This window comes from Polypterus senegalus, chromosome 7 (genome assembly GCF_016835505.1).
Source record: "Polypterus senegalus isolate Bchr_013 chromosome 7, ASM1683550v1, whole genome shotgun sequence".
In the NCBI taxonomy this organism is placed as follows: domain Eukaryota; kingdom Metazoa; phylum Chordata; class Cladistia; order Polypteriformes; family Polypteridae; genus Polypterus; species Polypterus senegalus.
In genome coordinates this window covers 179,188,207-179,205,803 of record NC_053160.1, presented here as the reverse complement: position 1 = coordinate 179,205,803, position 17,597 = coordinate 179,188,207, and the positions used below count along the sequence as shown (strand labels likewise).

Sequence of the window (17,597 nt, the reverse complement as noted above, 5' to 3'; positions counted from 1 at the left end):
TAGAACCACACAAGTGTCTTAAGATATATATATATATATAAATTAATAAAATTCATTGTCTATCTGTCTGTCCGCTTTTCATGAGAGAACCAATTAACGGATTTAGACCAGGCTTTTTCTATAATTTGCTTGAACATTCCGGTTAATTTTGTAATTTGTCTCATTGCACTAAGTATCATAGTTCGCTTGTGGTACCGATTTATTGGCGCCAATCCGAGAGAGAGAGGCTGCAGGGCAGAGCCATCCTCACTCAAGCATCAGCCTCCGTTCGAGTCGGTCAACCTCTTGCCACGTGTTGGAGCGTACCTTGCCTCTGCCTAGCTATCGAAACCAATTTGTTCAGCAGACATTATCATCTACAGATTGTTAAGGGGTAACGTTTGACGTTTTTGAGAGAGAGAGATCAGAGCTACGTGTGTTTTAGAGGATAGCTGCTGATTGACGATTTATTGGCACCAATCCGAGAGAGAGCGGCTGCAGGGCAGAGCCATCCTCACTCAAGCATCAGCCTCCGTTCGAGTCGGTCAACCTCTTGCCACGTGTTGGAGCGTACCTTGCCTCTGCCTAGCTATCGAAACCAATTTGTTCAGCAGACATTATCATCTACAGATTGTTAAGGGGTAACGTTTGACGTTTTTGAGAGAGAGATCAGAGCTACGTGTGTTGTAGAGGGTAGCTGCTGATTGCTAGAGATATCACGGCTATGTACTTTCCTCCCCACACGGGGGATGCTCTGCTTTCAGAGCTGAACACGATCATATACAGTGCCAAGGTTTGACATTGTAGCATACCAACCTTCTGCTTCGCCAGAATTACATTTTTTTAAATTTTTTTTAAAGTTTGCCCTGTGTCACTACTACATGGGCGGAGCAGCTAGTGTGTGTATATATATATATATATATATATATATATATATATATATATATATATATATATATATATATATATATATATAATATAGGTGCTGGCCTGTTGTCTACTATGCACACAAGCATCAAGGGTTTTAAATTTAATACATGCTGCTACAGGCAGCCAAAAGTAATGATCTGAAAAGTGAAGTGAATTGGCTGGTTGAATACCAGATTTGCTGCTTCATTTTGAATCATCTGCTGTGGCTTGGTAACACCTGCCAGCATTCCACAGTATTCCAGACATGAAAGACCAAAGCCTGGGCCAGCAGTTGTGTTACATATTCTGTCAGATCCAGTATGAACTTGCAGATATTCTATAGCATGAGTCTGCAAAACTGTAGTAACACGCTTCTTGAAGGACAGCTGATCCTTTGTCACCACTCAGCTTGGTTAGCTAAGCGGAACAGAGATGGGGTGCTAAATAGACGGATGAGCTGGGATAACAAGAATATGAGATAACTGCCTGGTTGAGCTGGAGATGGCATTCCTTCCCTCCAGGTTGCAATACCAGTGAGACATGCAGAGATTCTAGATGATACCATATAGTACCCTGGAGAGAATGACAGGTACAGCTGCATATAATTAAAATTACCCTAATTAGGAAAACCAAAGGACTTTATGATAGTGCCTAGTGAAGAGGTGTATAGAGACAATAGGAGTGGGCCCAGCACCGATCCTTGGGGCACCTCTGTGTTTGCCTGGTGTGCTCTTGACATCTCTCCACTTCCTGACACACAGTAGGATCTCCCCAAGAGGTAGTCATCAAACCACCTGAGGGCAGTCCCAGTGGTGCCAGAGTCGGAGAGGTTGGCAAGGTGGATTTGTGTTGAAGACAGAGGAGAGATCTAGCAAGAGGAGGACAGAGGTAACTCAAAAAGCAAGATAGTTTGACAGGGCTTGGACTAAACAAGCTTGTCAACACTGCAGCATATGAGCACTAGTCCACGTTGATTACAAAAATATTCTAAATTTGTTACAAAGTAGTTCTTGAAGAATCTCTACTTTAAAGAGTTCATTCATTCTTTGTCATTGTCAGATATTCAATTAAAAACAACAAATACAATTTATTAATTAATATTGTCAATAACGGGCGGCACGGTGGCGCAGTGGTAGCGCTGCTGCCTCGCAGTTAGGAAACCCGGGTTCGCTTCCCGGGTCCTCCCTGCGTGGAGTTTGCATGTTCTCCCCGTGTCTGCGTGGGTTTCCTCCGGCGCTCCGGTTTCCTCCCACAGTCCAAAGACATGCAGGTTAGGTGGATTGGCGATTCTAAATTGGCCCTAGTGTGTGCTTGGTGTGTGGGTGTGTTTGTGTGTGTCCTGTGGTGGGTTAGCACCCTGCCCAGGATTGGTTCCTGCCTTGTGCCCTGTGTTGGCTGGGATTGGCTCCAGCAGACCCCCGTGACCCTATATTTGGATTCAGCGGGTTAGAAAATGGATGGATGGATATTGTCAATAACATATAGTGTTTGATTTCAATTTTTGTTCTAAATGTCTGATGTCACACACAATGAACATTTGGGAAAGGGTTATAGAAAGAAGGCTGATGGATGGATAAAGTAAAAGAAGATCTGAAGGAAAAGGGTCTGGCTGGGGAGGAGGTGCAGGACTGAGCTGTATATAGAAGGTTGATCAAGTACATTAACCCCACATAGAAGTGGGAAAAAATGATGAAGAAGAAGAAGTAGAAGTTCTAATTATTGAGGGCACTCTATTTTGGAACTTTTGTTTTGTGCCCTTGTTCCTGTTCTATATTAAGACAAGTGGATGCCTTTGAGTTGAGAACTGACGAACATTGTAAGGTGACTTGCTGCAATGTATTGTATGTCCTTATGTAGGCCACCACCTGCATCAAAAGCTGGTACAGGCAGTATATGAATGTTCTATTAGAATATGACCTTATCTGGTTTCTATTTCAAATTCAAACTCAAGATAACAGTATAGACATCACACTAGAAGAGAATAGAAATTCCATTGTATTATTTTTACTAAAAATGCATATTTGAAATTTCAAGTATAGAATGCCCATGTAGTAAAAAAATGCAACATAGCAGTACAAGAGTGTACCATTTGTACTGTAGAAGCATGACATTTAACAGTGTAGATCCTAATGGTTAGTAAACACACCTTCAGGTTTACAAAATACCTTTAAGGCCATTTAGCTTTTCTTGAGACACTCCAGTTTGGTATAAAAAACACTTTTGAATTTGCTGGTCTAGGCTTTGATGCCGAGGTATTGTTTGCCAGACAGAGGGGATGAGGGCAGGTTGGATTCTATTAATATGACACAGGCTTTAGTACGGCAGGGTTTAAACGAGCTTCTCCAATAGATTGTTAGTCAAGTCTTATTAGCTTTGTTTAGACATTGCAGATAATTTGGAGTACTTTTCTTCTGTGCATTAGGAACCTGCCTATCATACAAGTTCATCATTTCTAAAGACAAGATGTTGTATGTCTATCTATCTATCTATCTATCTATCTATCTATCTATCTATCTATCTATCTATCTATCTATCTATCTATCTATCTATCATATAGTACCTTTCATTTCTATCTATCTATCTATCTATCTATCTATCTATCTATCTATCTATCTATCTATACTCCAGTTCCGATGAACTCCTGTGGGTGTCCAAGCTGGGAGGCCTCAATCAGACTACTGCCACCTAACATAATGGGGATGGAACTGCTTCCGGCCTCCAGCTTCTGCTTGTCCATCCCCTGGCACCTTTCATTCTATTCCGAAGTCATGCCGTCATCCAGCCAAGATGGCCATTTGTCCTCGGTGGCACTCACAATTTATACAGTGTGTATATATATATATATATATATATATATATATATATATATATATATATATATATATATATCCATCAATCCATCCATCCATCCATTATCCAACCCACTATATCCTGACTACAGGGCCACAGGGGGTCTGCTGCAGCCAATCCCAGCCAACACGAGGCGCAAGGCAGGAAACAAACCCCAGGCAGAGCGCCAGTCCACCACAGATATATATATATATATATATATATATATATATATATATATATATATACACACAAACACACACATACTGCCATTATGCCATCCATGCCTTTTCAGACCCACTTAATCCAATTCATGGTCACGGATATTAAATTTGCATGTTCTTACACTCCAGATTTTTTAATAGACCCATCTCTAAAGGTTATATTCAACCCCAGAGGCCTGAAATCCTGAAACCCCTAATGAGGACTTTTGTAGTTATCCGACTGTGAGTTTATTCCTACTGCAGTACTTATCATGTTATCATTTGCGGTAATTTCATGGACTTGTGGTCACAATTGACAATTGAATTTTTGAACACTTTGTTTTTTCTGTGATATTTACTTTCCCTAACTCTGTAATGTGCAATAGCATTTTAAAACAGTACCTGTGGTTTAGTGTGTGCATGTTTGAGTGGTTTAAATGGCATTTGTCTTCATTTATTTTGTTTCTGAGCTGTGATGCAGATAAGTGTCTGCTAAGTAAACAGTTATAAATAGATAGATAGATATGAAAGGCACTATATTATAGATAGATACTTTGTTTTCTCTCACATCCTTATAAATGCACAGGTTAGGTTACTTAGAGGTTCTGCTGTGGCTCAGTTTCATGGATTTTTGGGGTGTGTGATTTTGCCCTGGGACAGACTGACCCCCATTTAGGACTGGTTTCATACCCTAACCTCAATGAAAATGGAATTGACTGAAGCATATTGAGGTCATGTGATAGAAAACAGTTGCAAAATGTAAAGATTATTTAAATTACACTTAAAGTTTCTATTTCTCCATCTATTGTTTTTTGAACCCCTTGAAGCCATTTCAGTTGGCAGGGGCCCAGAGCTAATGTCAGCAACATGGCACACTATTCTGAATGGGGTAGCATTCTACCAAAGGACACATTTATACACATACCCACACTTAACTCATAAGGGGGGCAATTTAGAAACGACAGTTGATGTAATATGTACGTTGATGTAATATTTAAGATCCCACTCAGACAGGGGAAGAATGTGGGAAGAATTTCTCATTGTGCTTATGTTTGTCTCGTTGCAGATTCCCTATGCAAACTTGATTAGGAAAGAGAAGCTTGGCACTCATCTGAACAAGAGTTAAAAGGTAAATACTATCAAAGTAATAATTTATAAACGTGAAAGGAATTTGATCTGAATTGTATTTATTCATGATAAGTCAAGAAGAAGAATTTTGAAAGCTCTCATCCAACTAGATTAGCTTATCCTTTTAAAAATGTTTGTCATTTTTCTGCTGTCTGCCTTCAGTTCTGTGCTAATCCTATACACAGTCAACCCTAAGAAGCGGATGTTTTCAAATAAGATAATTCTGAATAAATACTGAGAGTTTTACGTTACTTCCAGACCTGGTGATTCCTCCAGAGGTGGTCTCTGCCTTGTGCCCGTTGTTGTATGGATATTATTTGTGTTATGATATGCCACTCTTTGCTGATTTTTTCTGGTCTTAATTATCTTTGGGCTTCAGCAAATCCAATGGCGTGATCACTTTGATATTTGTTTTGTTTTGAAAACTCTCGGCCACACCGTTTTGTTTTTCTCTCACTCTTGCTTTGTTGCAACGACCCATCAGTTGGCGTGACTCTAGACATTTCGTAGTGTGATGTCACTTATGCGATTGTTTATAAGCTGGTATCACATGTCTTTCTGCATCCAGGATTGTGGATGATATGTAGTTCTGAAAGTTTCGCTGCGACTAAACAGACTGTCGTTTCTGATTTATGAGTTTATCACTTCCTCTCTTGACTGTGACTGTCACTAGCCTTTTGGTTTGATGTTTTTTTTTTTTTTCTTTCTACTTCTGACTCTGATGTGTTACAGCTATCGATTCATCTTCTGGTCCTTTACTTTATTATCCTCATGGCCTACCATTTTACTAACTCGTGACAGAACAGCATGCATGTTTAAAGCTGGCGGTTTGATCCAGAGATAGAGACAGAGGATAGGAAAATCTCATATCTGTCTTGTGTTAGTTAGTGAAGGCGAAAGAAGCTTCACTTTCATCTGTTGAAGTCAGAAAGGTGACTACCTACTGTTTAACTCTTTCAGGGCTGATGTTGACTTTTGTCAAAAGGAGGAGTTGACGATAATCGGTAATCAGCTGTAAACTGTGACAAAACCAACCGTTACATTTTAGTTAAACTCTCTTTGGCAGAAGGAAAGTTAGCTTCATTGGTTTTGAACGAGATTTCCTGCACTCCCGTGGGTAGCAAGGGGCAGACAATGGCAAAAATGGCACTGACATCTGGCGAGAGATCAAAGTGAACGCGTAAAGCAAAATACTCTGTGGATGATGTTTTGCCTGTTCTCTCTGAATTGGACTAAGACTTGTCGGACACTAATTTTGATACAAGTGATCAAAAAAGAATATGAAGTTTTGCAGATTGGTCCTTAGCTAATCGTGGTGCTGAACAAGTTCATGTAGCTGACACAGCCTATGGCACTTTTAACCTGGGAGGAATGCCACTTAACAATGATAAGAGGTAGAAACCAGATTGCAATCCACTATGACTGTGACCACTGCTGCTGCCCCGTGCAGCCATGTGAACACAGCCTGGCAGGCTTGCCTGCCACACATTCTTGGCAAACTGGCAGCCACAGCATGCATGCAGCAACAGACATTTTATTTTGAGTTCTATGTGAAGCCATAGAATGATTTTTGGAAAAAATATTCAGCCCTCAAAGAGTTAATCCATGTGACTAGGATGTCTCTAACAAGCACTTTGACGGATCAAAGCAAACACGTCATACTGGTATCTTGCGTAACGTGTTGACATTTTTAATTAATTACTGTGCATTTTGTCAATACCACCCAAGCCAAAGAGAAGCTGCCACCTACAGGTATGCAGGGCAGTAATCCCGTTGCAAGGAGAATGTGCGGAGTTCACACCAGACTTTAAAAAAATTATGGACACCGCATCCAAGAGGCAACAGTTCCAATCGCTACATATACCGTCATACTGCAACTACACTTTGTAGTCTGGTGCGGTAATGACAGAATCAAAATTTGTGAATTTTAGGTACACCAACCAGGTTGTCCCCTTTATTCAATTTAGGATGAGAGAGAAATAATAAAACGGTAGAATGAAAAAGGCGCATCTTTGTGCTTCTCCCCTGGTCTGGGTTATTATTGATTCAAAAGGTGGTCTGGCTTGACAAAGCAGGCTTGGGCCAAAAGTGACATCTCCTTCTGGGACACCAGGGATTTATGGCATTTATGGTGGGGCTAGATGTCCTCATTAGGTGGTTTCTTGGCACTACAAGGGAAACAAGAAAAGACAAAGTTAGTGGTAGTGTCCCCTCATGTTATTATGTACTTCGACAGAATCCATGAGGGAATCCTCTGATACAACAACAACAACATTTATTTCTATAGCACATTTTCATACAAAAAGTAGCTCAAAGTGCTTTACATAATGAAGAATAGAAAAATAAAAGACACAGCAAGAAAATAAAATAAGTCAACATTAATTAACACAGAATAAGAGTAAGGTCCAATGGCCAGGGTGGACAGAAAAAAAACAAAAAAAAACTCCAGACGGCTGGAGAAAAAAATAAAATCTGTAGGGATTCCAGACCATTGGACTGCCCAGTCCCCTCTGGGCAATCTACCTAACATAAATGAAACAGTCCTCTTTGGATTTAGGGTTCTCACGGAAGGACTTGATGATGATGGTCACGTAGACTTCTGCCTTTTAGTCCATCATTGTTGGAGCATCATGATGCTTTGAGTAGGTGTAGGTGGCGCAGGCCGCCACCATAAAGAAACCGGAAAAAGAAACGGAAGAGAGAGTAGGGGTCAGTACAGATTTTAGAGCCACCATGAATAGTTATTATGATGAATTGAACATACAGAGTATCAGGATCAAGTTAAAGTGAAGTTAGGAGAAGGCCATGTTAAAGTAATGTGTTTTCAGCAGTGTTTTATGCGCTCTACTGTATCAGCCTGGCGAATTCCTATTGGCAGGCTATTCCAGATTTTAGGTGCATAGCAGCAGAAGGCCGCCTGCCCGCCTCACCACTTCTTTTAAGTTTTGTTCTTGGAATTCTAAGGAGATGCACATGCGTGACAACTTCTATTTCTCTATAGTGACCTTTTCTTTACAAAGGTTGACATGGTCTTTCCATCAGCAAACTTGCATTTGGTTTAATTTAAGTAATGCCTGCAATGCTAGTAGTTGTTATGTTTAAATTAACTTAAAAGAGATGGCTGGCATGTGCTAATTTATTTTGTGTCAATATGCCCTGAGAAATGTACCCATCTCATACCATTTCTTTTCCACAGGAAGCTTGGGACCCATCTCTTGTAAAAAAAAAACAAACAAACATCATCATCTGCCAGACTGATGAACTTTGCAGTGTTTTTCTGGAAGAAACCACGTCATACAGTAACCTGGGGTTTACCTCGCTAGACCCTGAACACAAGTGACCTCACGACAATTCATGGACCTCTATGTGATACAGCAACCTAGAAACGTTGCACATGAAGACGAACACTTTTTTTGGATATTAAAATAGCTTGGTGACTCCCTCTTCTTCCAAAATGTATATATTTATTTTTTTTTTTCCTCTCTTAAAAGCAAAAACTTGTTGGGTTCCGTAACCAGTTGTATATTGTGGGAAAACTGTAGATATATTTAAAAAAAAATATAAATTTAGGCCTACCAATGGGGCCTTTTTTTTTCGTTTTTGGTTTTGTTTTTCAGGCAAATAGCTGTAAAGGGAAGAACATTTTTGATCAAAGACCTTACAACTACAGTAACACAGAGGATTTAAATTTAAATCCATGATTCCATAGGAAATGCATGGAAAGAAGCTGCATCGCGGGCCCTTTTCAGGATTACTACTTGCTGCTGAAACCAAGGGAACTGTCTCTAAGGAGACTTTTAACAAATATATAAAAATGGCGTTATGGTGAACAACAAATGTATTTTGAAATGTTCTTGTAGTTTCTTTTCCATTTCATGTGGATTAATAAACTGTAAAGTACGATTCGGTCGAGAAGAATGTTTGTTAATTCTATGGGGATGATGAGTGTAGCTGCGTCTGTCCAAGATTTCCGGAATTCTGCGGCTTCGGCTTGCTTCATAGAAAGATTCAGGCAGGCAGTGTGACGCGTATGCAAAATACCCCAGCCCAAGTATCTTTGTTTTAAAATTTGAAATAATTCAAAGTAAAAAAAGTTGAGACAAAAATAAAGAGAAAAATTGATATTATGTACAGAAGAAAGTTCTTGGACAAGATGTTTTTTTTGTATAAGGCTTGCATACAGGTATCTTCTTACATTTCTTTTGAGTTCTCGTTTTATACTTATAGGACACAGGTCAGGAAATACAGTCAGAAAAGTGTATGCCATTGTTCTGCCTGAAAGGAAATCTAACAGTTTATGCTCCTAGCCGAGGGACAACTTGTTTATTTACATGCACCTTAATGACGTGGTTATCCTTCCATCCATTATCCAACCCATTATATCCTAACTACAGGGTCAATGGCGTCTGCCAACACAGGACACAAGGCAGGAAACAAACTCCAGGCAGGGCACACACACACGGGCCAATTTGGAATCTCCAATCCACTTAATCTTCATGTCTTTGGACGGAAAGACATGGAGACATGCAAACTCCACGCAGGGAGGACCCGGGAAGCGAACCCGGGTCTCCTAACTGCGAGGCAGCAGCGCTACCCACTGCGCCACCATTCCACCTGACATGGTTATTCCATCCATCCATCCATCCATTTCCTAACCCGCTGAATCCGAACAGGGTCACGGGGGTCCGCTGGAGCCAATCCCAGCCAACACAGGGCACAAGGCAGGAACCAATCCCGGGCAGGGTGCCAACCCACCGCAGGACACACATGGTTATTATTTATAGAAACCCAGTTTCAGACCTGCCTTATTCCAGTTTGAGAGACTAGGCTACTGGTCTCTGAGAAACAGAGTTAACATACATAGATTTTTCCATGAGTAACCACTGTGAGAGACGCCATGCTGGGACTGGCACGCCGGTTGGGATGCCAGTATGATGGGAGTTATAAAATGAATACTTAAAGCGAATGCTTTGGTAACAACTAAAGACGGAACATTAATTCAGATTAAATGGAAGACTGTTGCTGCCCTGGAAAGATCACACGCAGCTGCCAAACTGACCGCCATAACTAAATGAGAATGCTGCCAACGTGTACAAAAGTAAGACACACACATTCAGCACCGTCATTGTCCAGCAGAGGTCGCCAGAACACTGAAATGTTAAAGTTGGGGACGGCCTCAGCACACATAGGGGCCAGTATGGCATGTAGCACATGTGCTCTCCTCTGAAGAAGCTGAACCAACAAAGAAGGAGGCTTATTAGCAGGGCTGGTGTACGTGTGGGTATAAATAGAAAATCTCTATTAAAACTGCAGATGTTTGACTGTTTATTATCAGTTACTGAAGTGGCGCTGTATAATGTAAAACAAAAGCTGGTAAGCATTTGTATGTGGACTGTAAAGCAACTTATAATGATTTGTTTAATTTAATATATAAAGAGGGTGGCACGGTGGTGCAGTGGCACAGTGGAAGCACTACTATCTTGCAGTAAGGAGACCAAGGACTCCTGCGTGGAGTATGCATGTTCCCCCCATTTCTGCATGGGTTTGCTCTGGTTTTCTCCCACAGTCCAAAGACATATGAGGTCTGTCTATTAAATAATGAGACTGTGCTTCTATCTCTATGAAACAAAGCAGTGAGAACTTATTATGAGCGCTTGCCATGCAGGTTTAAACCTGTCGAAACCTGAACGACAAACAACAACACTCTGCCGTTTAGTTGATTGTCAGTCACCGTTTGTATTTCCCCTTGTCATGCTAAGTGTAAAAGTTAAGCAACGTGTCAATTTAAATTTTTTTGTAAAATTGAACAAAACAGCAACGGAGTCTTTTCAAACTCTTACTGGGGCTTACGGGGAAGACTGCATGTCTTGTGCATGTGTGCTTGTCCTAAATTGAAATTGATGCTTAAAGAGACACATTTTGAGTCAATGGATGCAGTAAAGAAGTAGAGAAGAAAACTTCAGATGTCTTGAAATAGCTGACAGAAAGTGATCTGCTCCACACCTTCGACCAGTGGAAACCAAGATTGCATCGGTGTGTGTAATTGCAAATGGGGAGAATTGTTATATAAATAAAAGTGAGTTATTGTGTCAGTGTCATTATTTAATAGCCAGACCTTGTACAGGTTATGTGGACTGGCGACACTAAATTGACGCTGTGTGTGTGTGTTCACCCTGCGATTGACTGGTGCCCACTCCTGGGTATCCTCCTGCCCTGTGCTAGCTGGGATAGGCTCCAATTCCCCCTGTGACCCTGTTCATGAATAAACAAGTTAGAAAATGTCTGACTAATATGCAAAGGTGACTGTGTGTTTGTGTTTGGCTGCTTTGCAAAATACACATTTCTTCTTCTTCTTCTTCTTCTTCTTCTTCTTCTTTCAGCTGCTCCCATTAGGGTTTACAAAACCGGATCATCTTTTTCCATCTTTTCCTGTCCTCTACATCTTGATCTGTGACACCAAGCACTTCCATGTCTTCTCTCACCACATCCATAAGCCTTCTCTTAGGCCTTCCCCTTGCAGCTCTATCCTTAGCATCCTTCTCCCAATATACTCAGCATCTCTCCTCTGCACATGTCCACACCAACGCAATCTTGCACACTGTTGAACCAATTTTTGCACAGTAAAAATAAAAGGTTAAAATAGGCAAAAGTTTAGAATCACTTGGAACTCCACCATTGAACTTCTGTATTTCTTGGTGATCCCAAATGTTTGCACATTTTAACTTTTCCATTCATACTTTCCAGTTTCAGATACAGCGCCTTCCATAATGTTTGCGATAAAGACACATTTTTCCTCGATTTACCCCTCGGTAACCATGTATAAAATGTGGTTTTGTAATTTCTACATGTATGCAGATTCCTGTAAATTAAAATCCACAATGTGCACTTTAATCACAAATTAATTATTTGATTTGCGATTTTAAATTGTGCAGTAGAGGGAGGTAAATCAAGGAAAAATTTGTATTTGTCCCAAACATTATATAGAGGGTATTGTGTATTTGTATTTTCTTTGAAACTCTGCCCTGTGACGATGTGGGTTCGGCTCCACGCTCCCATCACTGTTTTGGAAGCCCTTGAACTCTACACCCGATAATGTCACCGAGTTGAGCTAGACAGCTGAGGCAATAACAATTGAGCAAGGGGGATGGATCAAATGTGCAAAAGTGCTTTTATTAAAAATATCCAACAAAAACAGTGTTCAAATAAATAGTGCTGTGCAGTTCCAAAGTTCAATAAATAATCCATAAAAGAAAACGTGGAGGTTAAAAAAATACTACAAAAAAACAATCCTTTAAAATCAGAGGTTAAAACGTCCAACTGGAAGCAATCTTTAAAAACAACAAGCTCAGTGCTTCTCCTATGCTGGCGTCTCACCTGCTTCTCCCAACTAGGCTTTGCAGCAGGCGAGACGCTCTCTGCAGCTGCCCTCTTCAACTCACATCCGCACGAGACTGGAGACTTCCCGATCTCTGGCTTCGGTCTGGCACTCATCCCAGCCTCGAGACTTGGTCCAATCCAACGGCCAGGACGCTCACGTTGGATAATTCCCCGACTAAGCCTTCTGACTCCCACTGCCTATCCGGCCTTCCGCGGCCAGTCGCCTTTCCCTAGTCACTTCTGTTACCTGGTCGCTCAGCAGGAGCAACAACAACTCCAACCCCTGGGTGTAGGCCTAACACCCAGGCCCTCGCAGCTGCCCGCGTGCGCTCATTCGCTCGCACACCCAAACGCTCTTCGTGGCTCTCTCTCTCTCTTGCACCAACAGGCTTCCCTATAACCTCTGTCTCCTTCTCCTTCTCTCTCTCGTTCTTTCTTCCTTGATCCCCCTCCCAACCGACTTGTGCTTCTTTTATACAGCAAGGGGCCATAGCAGCTGCAGCACATTAGCCACGGGAAACAATCACGGATGTGGTCAGTTCCTCACCTCTGCACTCGGTGAGAAATGCCCACACCGCAGATGACCCCGTGGTTTGCTATGGCCTAACGCCCCCTCACTAAGCCACGAGTGCGGTGATTATTTATTTAAAAAATGGTCTTTGCTCAGCGAGCTGTGGACCCATAACACCACATGCCCCTAAGGCCAGCATCTTGGGGTCATCTCTTCACTGCTGCAGATGACTCTTGGCATCTGGCATGCATTTAAGGAAGAAACCAACCTGTAAGCCAGCCTTGTTTCTCACACTATACACTCTGATGTCCTTCTCCTCGTATGCTGTTGTCCATCTGGACATTTCCCTTTTGTCTGTCCTGATTAGGCTCAGTCTGCCATCTTCTCTCACAACAGTAATAGACACCTTTGTATCAATCGTCAGTTTTTTGGCAAACTTTTGTATGGAATAACCTTCATTTTACAAAACAATAGACCGACATATTTGTTGAGAGAGCTGCATCATTTTGGCCATTTCTGAACCCAGACCTGAACTTTAGGAATGCCAGTACCTTGCGACCCAAGGTAAGACTATTTACTTGTTTTACTGAACAAAATAACACAACCATAAAGGCTTCTCTAATAACCAGCTAGTATTTAAACATGATTAATTCAGGTTGACTAAAAACAGTTGGTCATTAGGACATGGAAGGAAAAGCTGCTGAAAAGGAGGCTTTGCAGTCATATGCGAGTAATAAATTATAAATCAGTCATTTGAAGCAGTAATGGGCATTTGAAACACTAGGGATGTCTTGGCAGTATTTTGACATCAGTTTAATTGTACCTTAATAAAAAATATGAATGTCTATAAAAGGCATAAAAAACAGAATATTTATCAAAAAATCGTGAGTGGTCTCCCCTAGACTTTCGTATGCTCAGATATGGGGATGGATATTTGAGGAATAAACCACAAGACAATGGCTATATTTTTACATTATGTGCATTAAAGAACCAGTCAGTCACCAACCCGCTATATCCTAACACAGGGGTCTGCTGGAGTCAATCCCAGCCAATACAGGGTGCAAGGCAAGGAACAAATCCATGGGCAGGGCACATACACACCCCACACACTAAGCACACACTAGGGACAATTTAGGATCGCCAATGCACCTACCCTGCGTGTCTTTGGACTGTAGGAGGAAACCCACGCAGACACAGGGAGAACATGCAAACTCCACGCAGGACCTGGGAAGTGAACTCAGGTCTCCTAACTGCGAGGCAGCAATGCTACCCACTGTGCCACCCATTAAAGAACCATAAACAACAAATCAAATCAAATTAATAATATATTGAACAATTATTCTAAAAGTAAAGTTGAATAAAGAGGACTCTGCAGCTGCATGAATAAAAAAGTTCCACTTCCAGTTAGTGGAAATAGCTCAAAAGTTGATAGAAATCTATGTTTTGTACCTAATACTTGTAATACTTGTATGCAAAATTTGGTTGACCTAAGTGAAAGCGTACTCGAGTTATCGTATATACATACACATACACACACACACACACAGACACACACAAATAATTCAAAAAATGGTATATTTGGACTCAGGGAGGTCTAAACCATCGAGATTCATCAAAATCTCAAAATTAAATTTTTGGATGATTATAATACTTTCCCTGTTTGACAGTAAATTGGACTCAGGGAGGTCTAAAACATCGAGATTCATCAAAATCTTGTGGTTGAATTTTTGGACGATTACAACACTTTCCCTATACTTTGTATACGAGAAAGTAAAAATGGTGGTTCCAAATTTTTGAATGCTAGATTACTTGTGTATTATATATAGTGCCTGTCTAATCTGTCTTTTGGCGTGGTGGTTCTGAGACGAGGGATACTGCGTCGGCAATCAGAAGGTTGCCTATTTAAATCCCATAAATGCCAGAAGTGATTCCACTCCGTTGGCAAGGCCCTTAACCTGCAAATTGCTCCATGCGGGGTATGACGTTAATCTGCATCTAACTTGCAGGGAAAACTTGGGGGTTAGTGGCAGGATTGGCACTCCAGCCACTGTAAAACAAACCTCACGCTGTTCCACTCCATTTAAACTAGTCTGGTGCTGAGGTGTCACCCATTGCATGGCTGCACTCAGGTCACAATCCAGGTGGTTTGTCATGTGGTGGGTGCTGCAGTGGACTGTAATCAGCACATGCTCCCAACCTATTTGTCTCTCAGTTGATCTGTTTAAGTAGTATTTTTCATATCTATCTGTATACCTATTATATACTTTCTTTTATATCCGACAATATATCTATCACTTATCCTTCTTATTTAAATCAAAGCAAATCAATTTTATTTGTCAAATACAAATTATTCATACAGTACGATATGCAGGGAAATGTTTAGGCACTCAACTCCTATGACTGTCATATCAGGTCAGATTGAGGAGCATGCGCTGGTATAGCGCATTGCTGCACCCACCACATGACGAAACAGCTCGGGATCCTGCTTGGCACCCCCCAGGCAGACACGCGGTCCACTCCCACCCTCCAGAAATGAACCTCTATCTGCCACAGCCAGGTGTCACGTGGGCATCCCCTTGGCCTGGTCTAGCCACTCCTCAACAATGAGGATCCTGTGAGCTGTAACACCCTCAGGTAATCGTGCCACAATGATGTAGTGCCGTAACTGATGCTTCGTCATAATGCAGGTAATGTGCCTCATTCGGGACTTCGTGAGCAACAGCTCATTTGACACAAAGTCAAACCAGCGGTACCCAGGGATTCTCTGAAGCGATAGAGTACCAAAGTAGTCTGAGACAAATATAATAATAATTATTTGCATTTATATAGCGCTTTTCTCACTACTCAAAGCGCTCAGCAATTGCAGGTTAAGGGCTTGGCTCAAGGGTCCAACAGAGCAGAGTCCCTTTTGGCATTTACGGGATTTGAACCGGCAACCTTCCGATTGCCAGTGCAGATCCCTAGCCTCAGAGCCACCACTTTGCCATGTGGGATATAAAGGGACAATAACAATACTATACATGGTAAATTCAAGGAGAAGTCAAGCAAAATGCCACCTTGTATTGGCTAACTTGAACAGATTACAATATGCAATCTTTCGAAGCAGCTTAGACTCCTTCAATCAGGTTGATTGGCCTGAGTTGCCTTTGAAAGCTTGAATATCATAATCTGTTCAGTTAGCCAATAAAAGGTGGTTTGCTTGACTTCACATTGCATCCATAATGGCTAAAATGGTTCAACACCCTACTTATACTACAAGTTGTTACATACACTAGTACTTAAGCATGCCAGGCATCTCATGTGACATGTGGCCTCCTTGCTTCCTGTACGCCGTGTGAGTGATACTGAGGCAGAACCACTTCAACTTCGGCAGTTTGCCACTGCCAGGACCAGGAGTTGGGACTCACCCCCTGGTATTCCCAAATGATGCGCACTCTGACAGACGGACACACCAATGGGTCCCAGTCTCCTCCTCCTCCTCTTCTTCAAGCACAACACTGCAGGGTGAGTGACAGCAGACCTGCAGTCCAGAGTCCAGTAAGTGCATGAGCCCAGGCGAGATCCCATTGTCATAGCAACCACCTGTTAGGCTTGTTTATCGGCTCGGTAGGTATTAGGTGTGAGAGGGAGACTGATTAGAGGATGTACTGGAGGCAAGAGCACTGGCACTGCAGCAGAGACACTGTGGCCACAAAGAGTGTATCATGTGATGATGTTATAAATGAGTTTGCTGCCAGAAAGTCAAGGCGTGTCCAATTTTAAAAATACAGTACTTTTATTTGCAACTAGCTGTACTCCGTGGCTGCACCCACATAGTAATGAAACAGAACAAACTTTAAAAATCAACAGATGTTGGCACTATATCTGATCGTGTTCAGCTCTGACGGGAGAAAAGCACAAGGCCGTGATATCTCTGACTATCAGCAGTTACCCTCTAAAACACATGGAGCTCTGATCTCTCTCTCTCTCAAAAACGTCAAACATTACTCTTTAACAATTTCTAGCTGATAATGTCTGTTGAACAAACAGGTATCGTTAGCTAAGCGGAGGCGAGGTGCACTCCAACACGTGGCGAGTCGTAGACTAACTCGGACAGAGGCTAGTGAGTGAATGAGGAAGGTCCCGCCCCTGTTCTCGGCCCACAGCCACTCTCTTGGATTTGCATAAATACATCGGTACCGCAAGCGAACTGTGGTACGTAGCGCGATGAGAGAAGTCACAAAATCAACCGGAAAGTTTAAGCAAAGTGTAGAAAACAACCAGATCTAAATCCGTTAGGTAATTCTCTCGTGAAAAGCGGACAGACATACAGACAGAATGCGCTTGGACCAAGAAATTTTTAAAACCGTTTCTTAGCGAGCACCTATGGGCCAAGGGTAATCAATATTCCAAATTTCAAGTCCCAAGTCATCACGGTATTATATATATATATATATATATATATATATATATATATATATATATATATATATATATATATATATATTTATACTGTATAGAGATAGATTATAAGTCCCTCCATTTGCCAGCGATGCATTTCTGATATTATTTATTTGTTGTTACTTCCTTTTTCTATATAAAGTCTGCTGAGTATATTAAATAAGTTATTTACATGCAAAGTGGTTGTATTTTGTTATTTAATTGCTTGATACAAGTTTTGT

The 17,597-nt window shown here is 41.4% G+C and overlaps 1 protein-coding gene across 5 annotated transcripts in view; it reads left to right on the top strand.

Moving 5' to 3' along the window:
- skor2 (SKI family transcriptional corepressor 2) overlaps window positions 1–9,136 on the top strand; it is a 44,538-nt gene extending 35,402 nt beyond the window's left edge. For all 5 annotated transcript variants that reach the window (XM_039759663.1, XM_039759665.1, XM_039759664.1 and 2 more), the window contains exons 8-9: window positions 4,987–5,049; window positions 8,245–9,136. In XM_039759663.1, the coding sequence (XP_039615597.1) occupies window positions 4,987–5,046 (60 nt within the window). In that variant the 3' untranslated portion in view covers window positions 5,047–5,049; window positions 8,245–9,136. The remainder of the gene's footprint in view (window positions 1–4,986; window positions 5,050–8,244) is intronic.
- The last annotated feature ends 8,461 nt before the right edge of the window (window positions 9,137–17,597 follow it).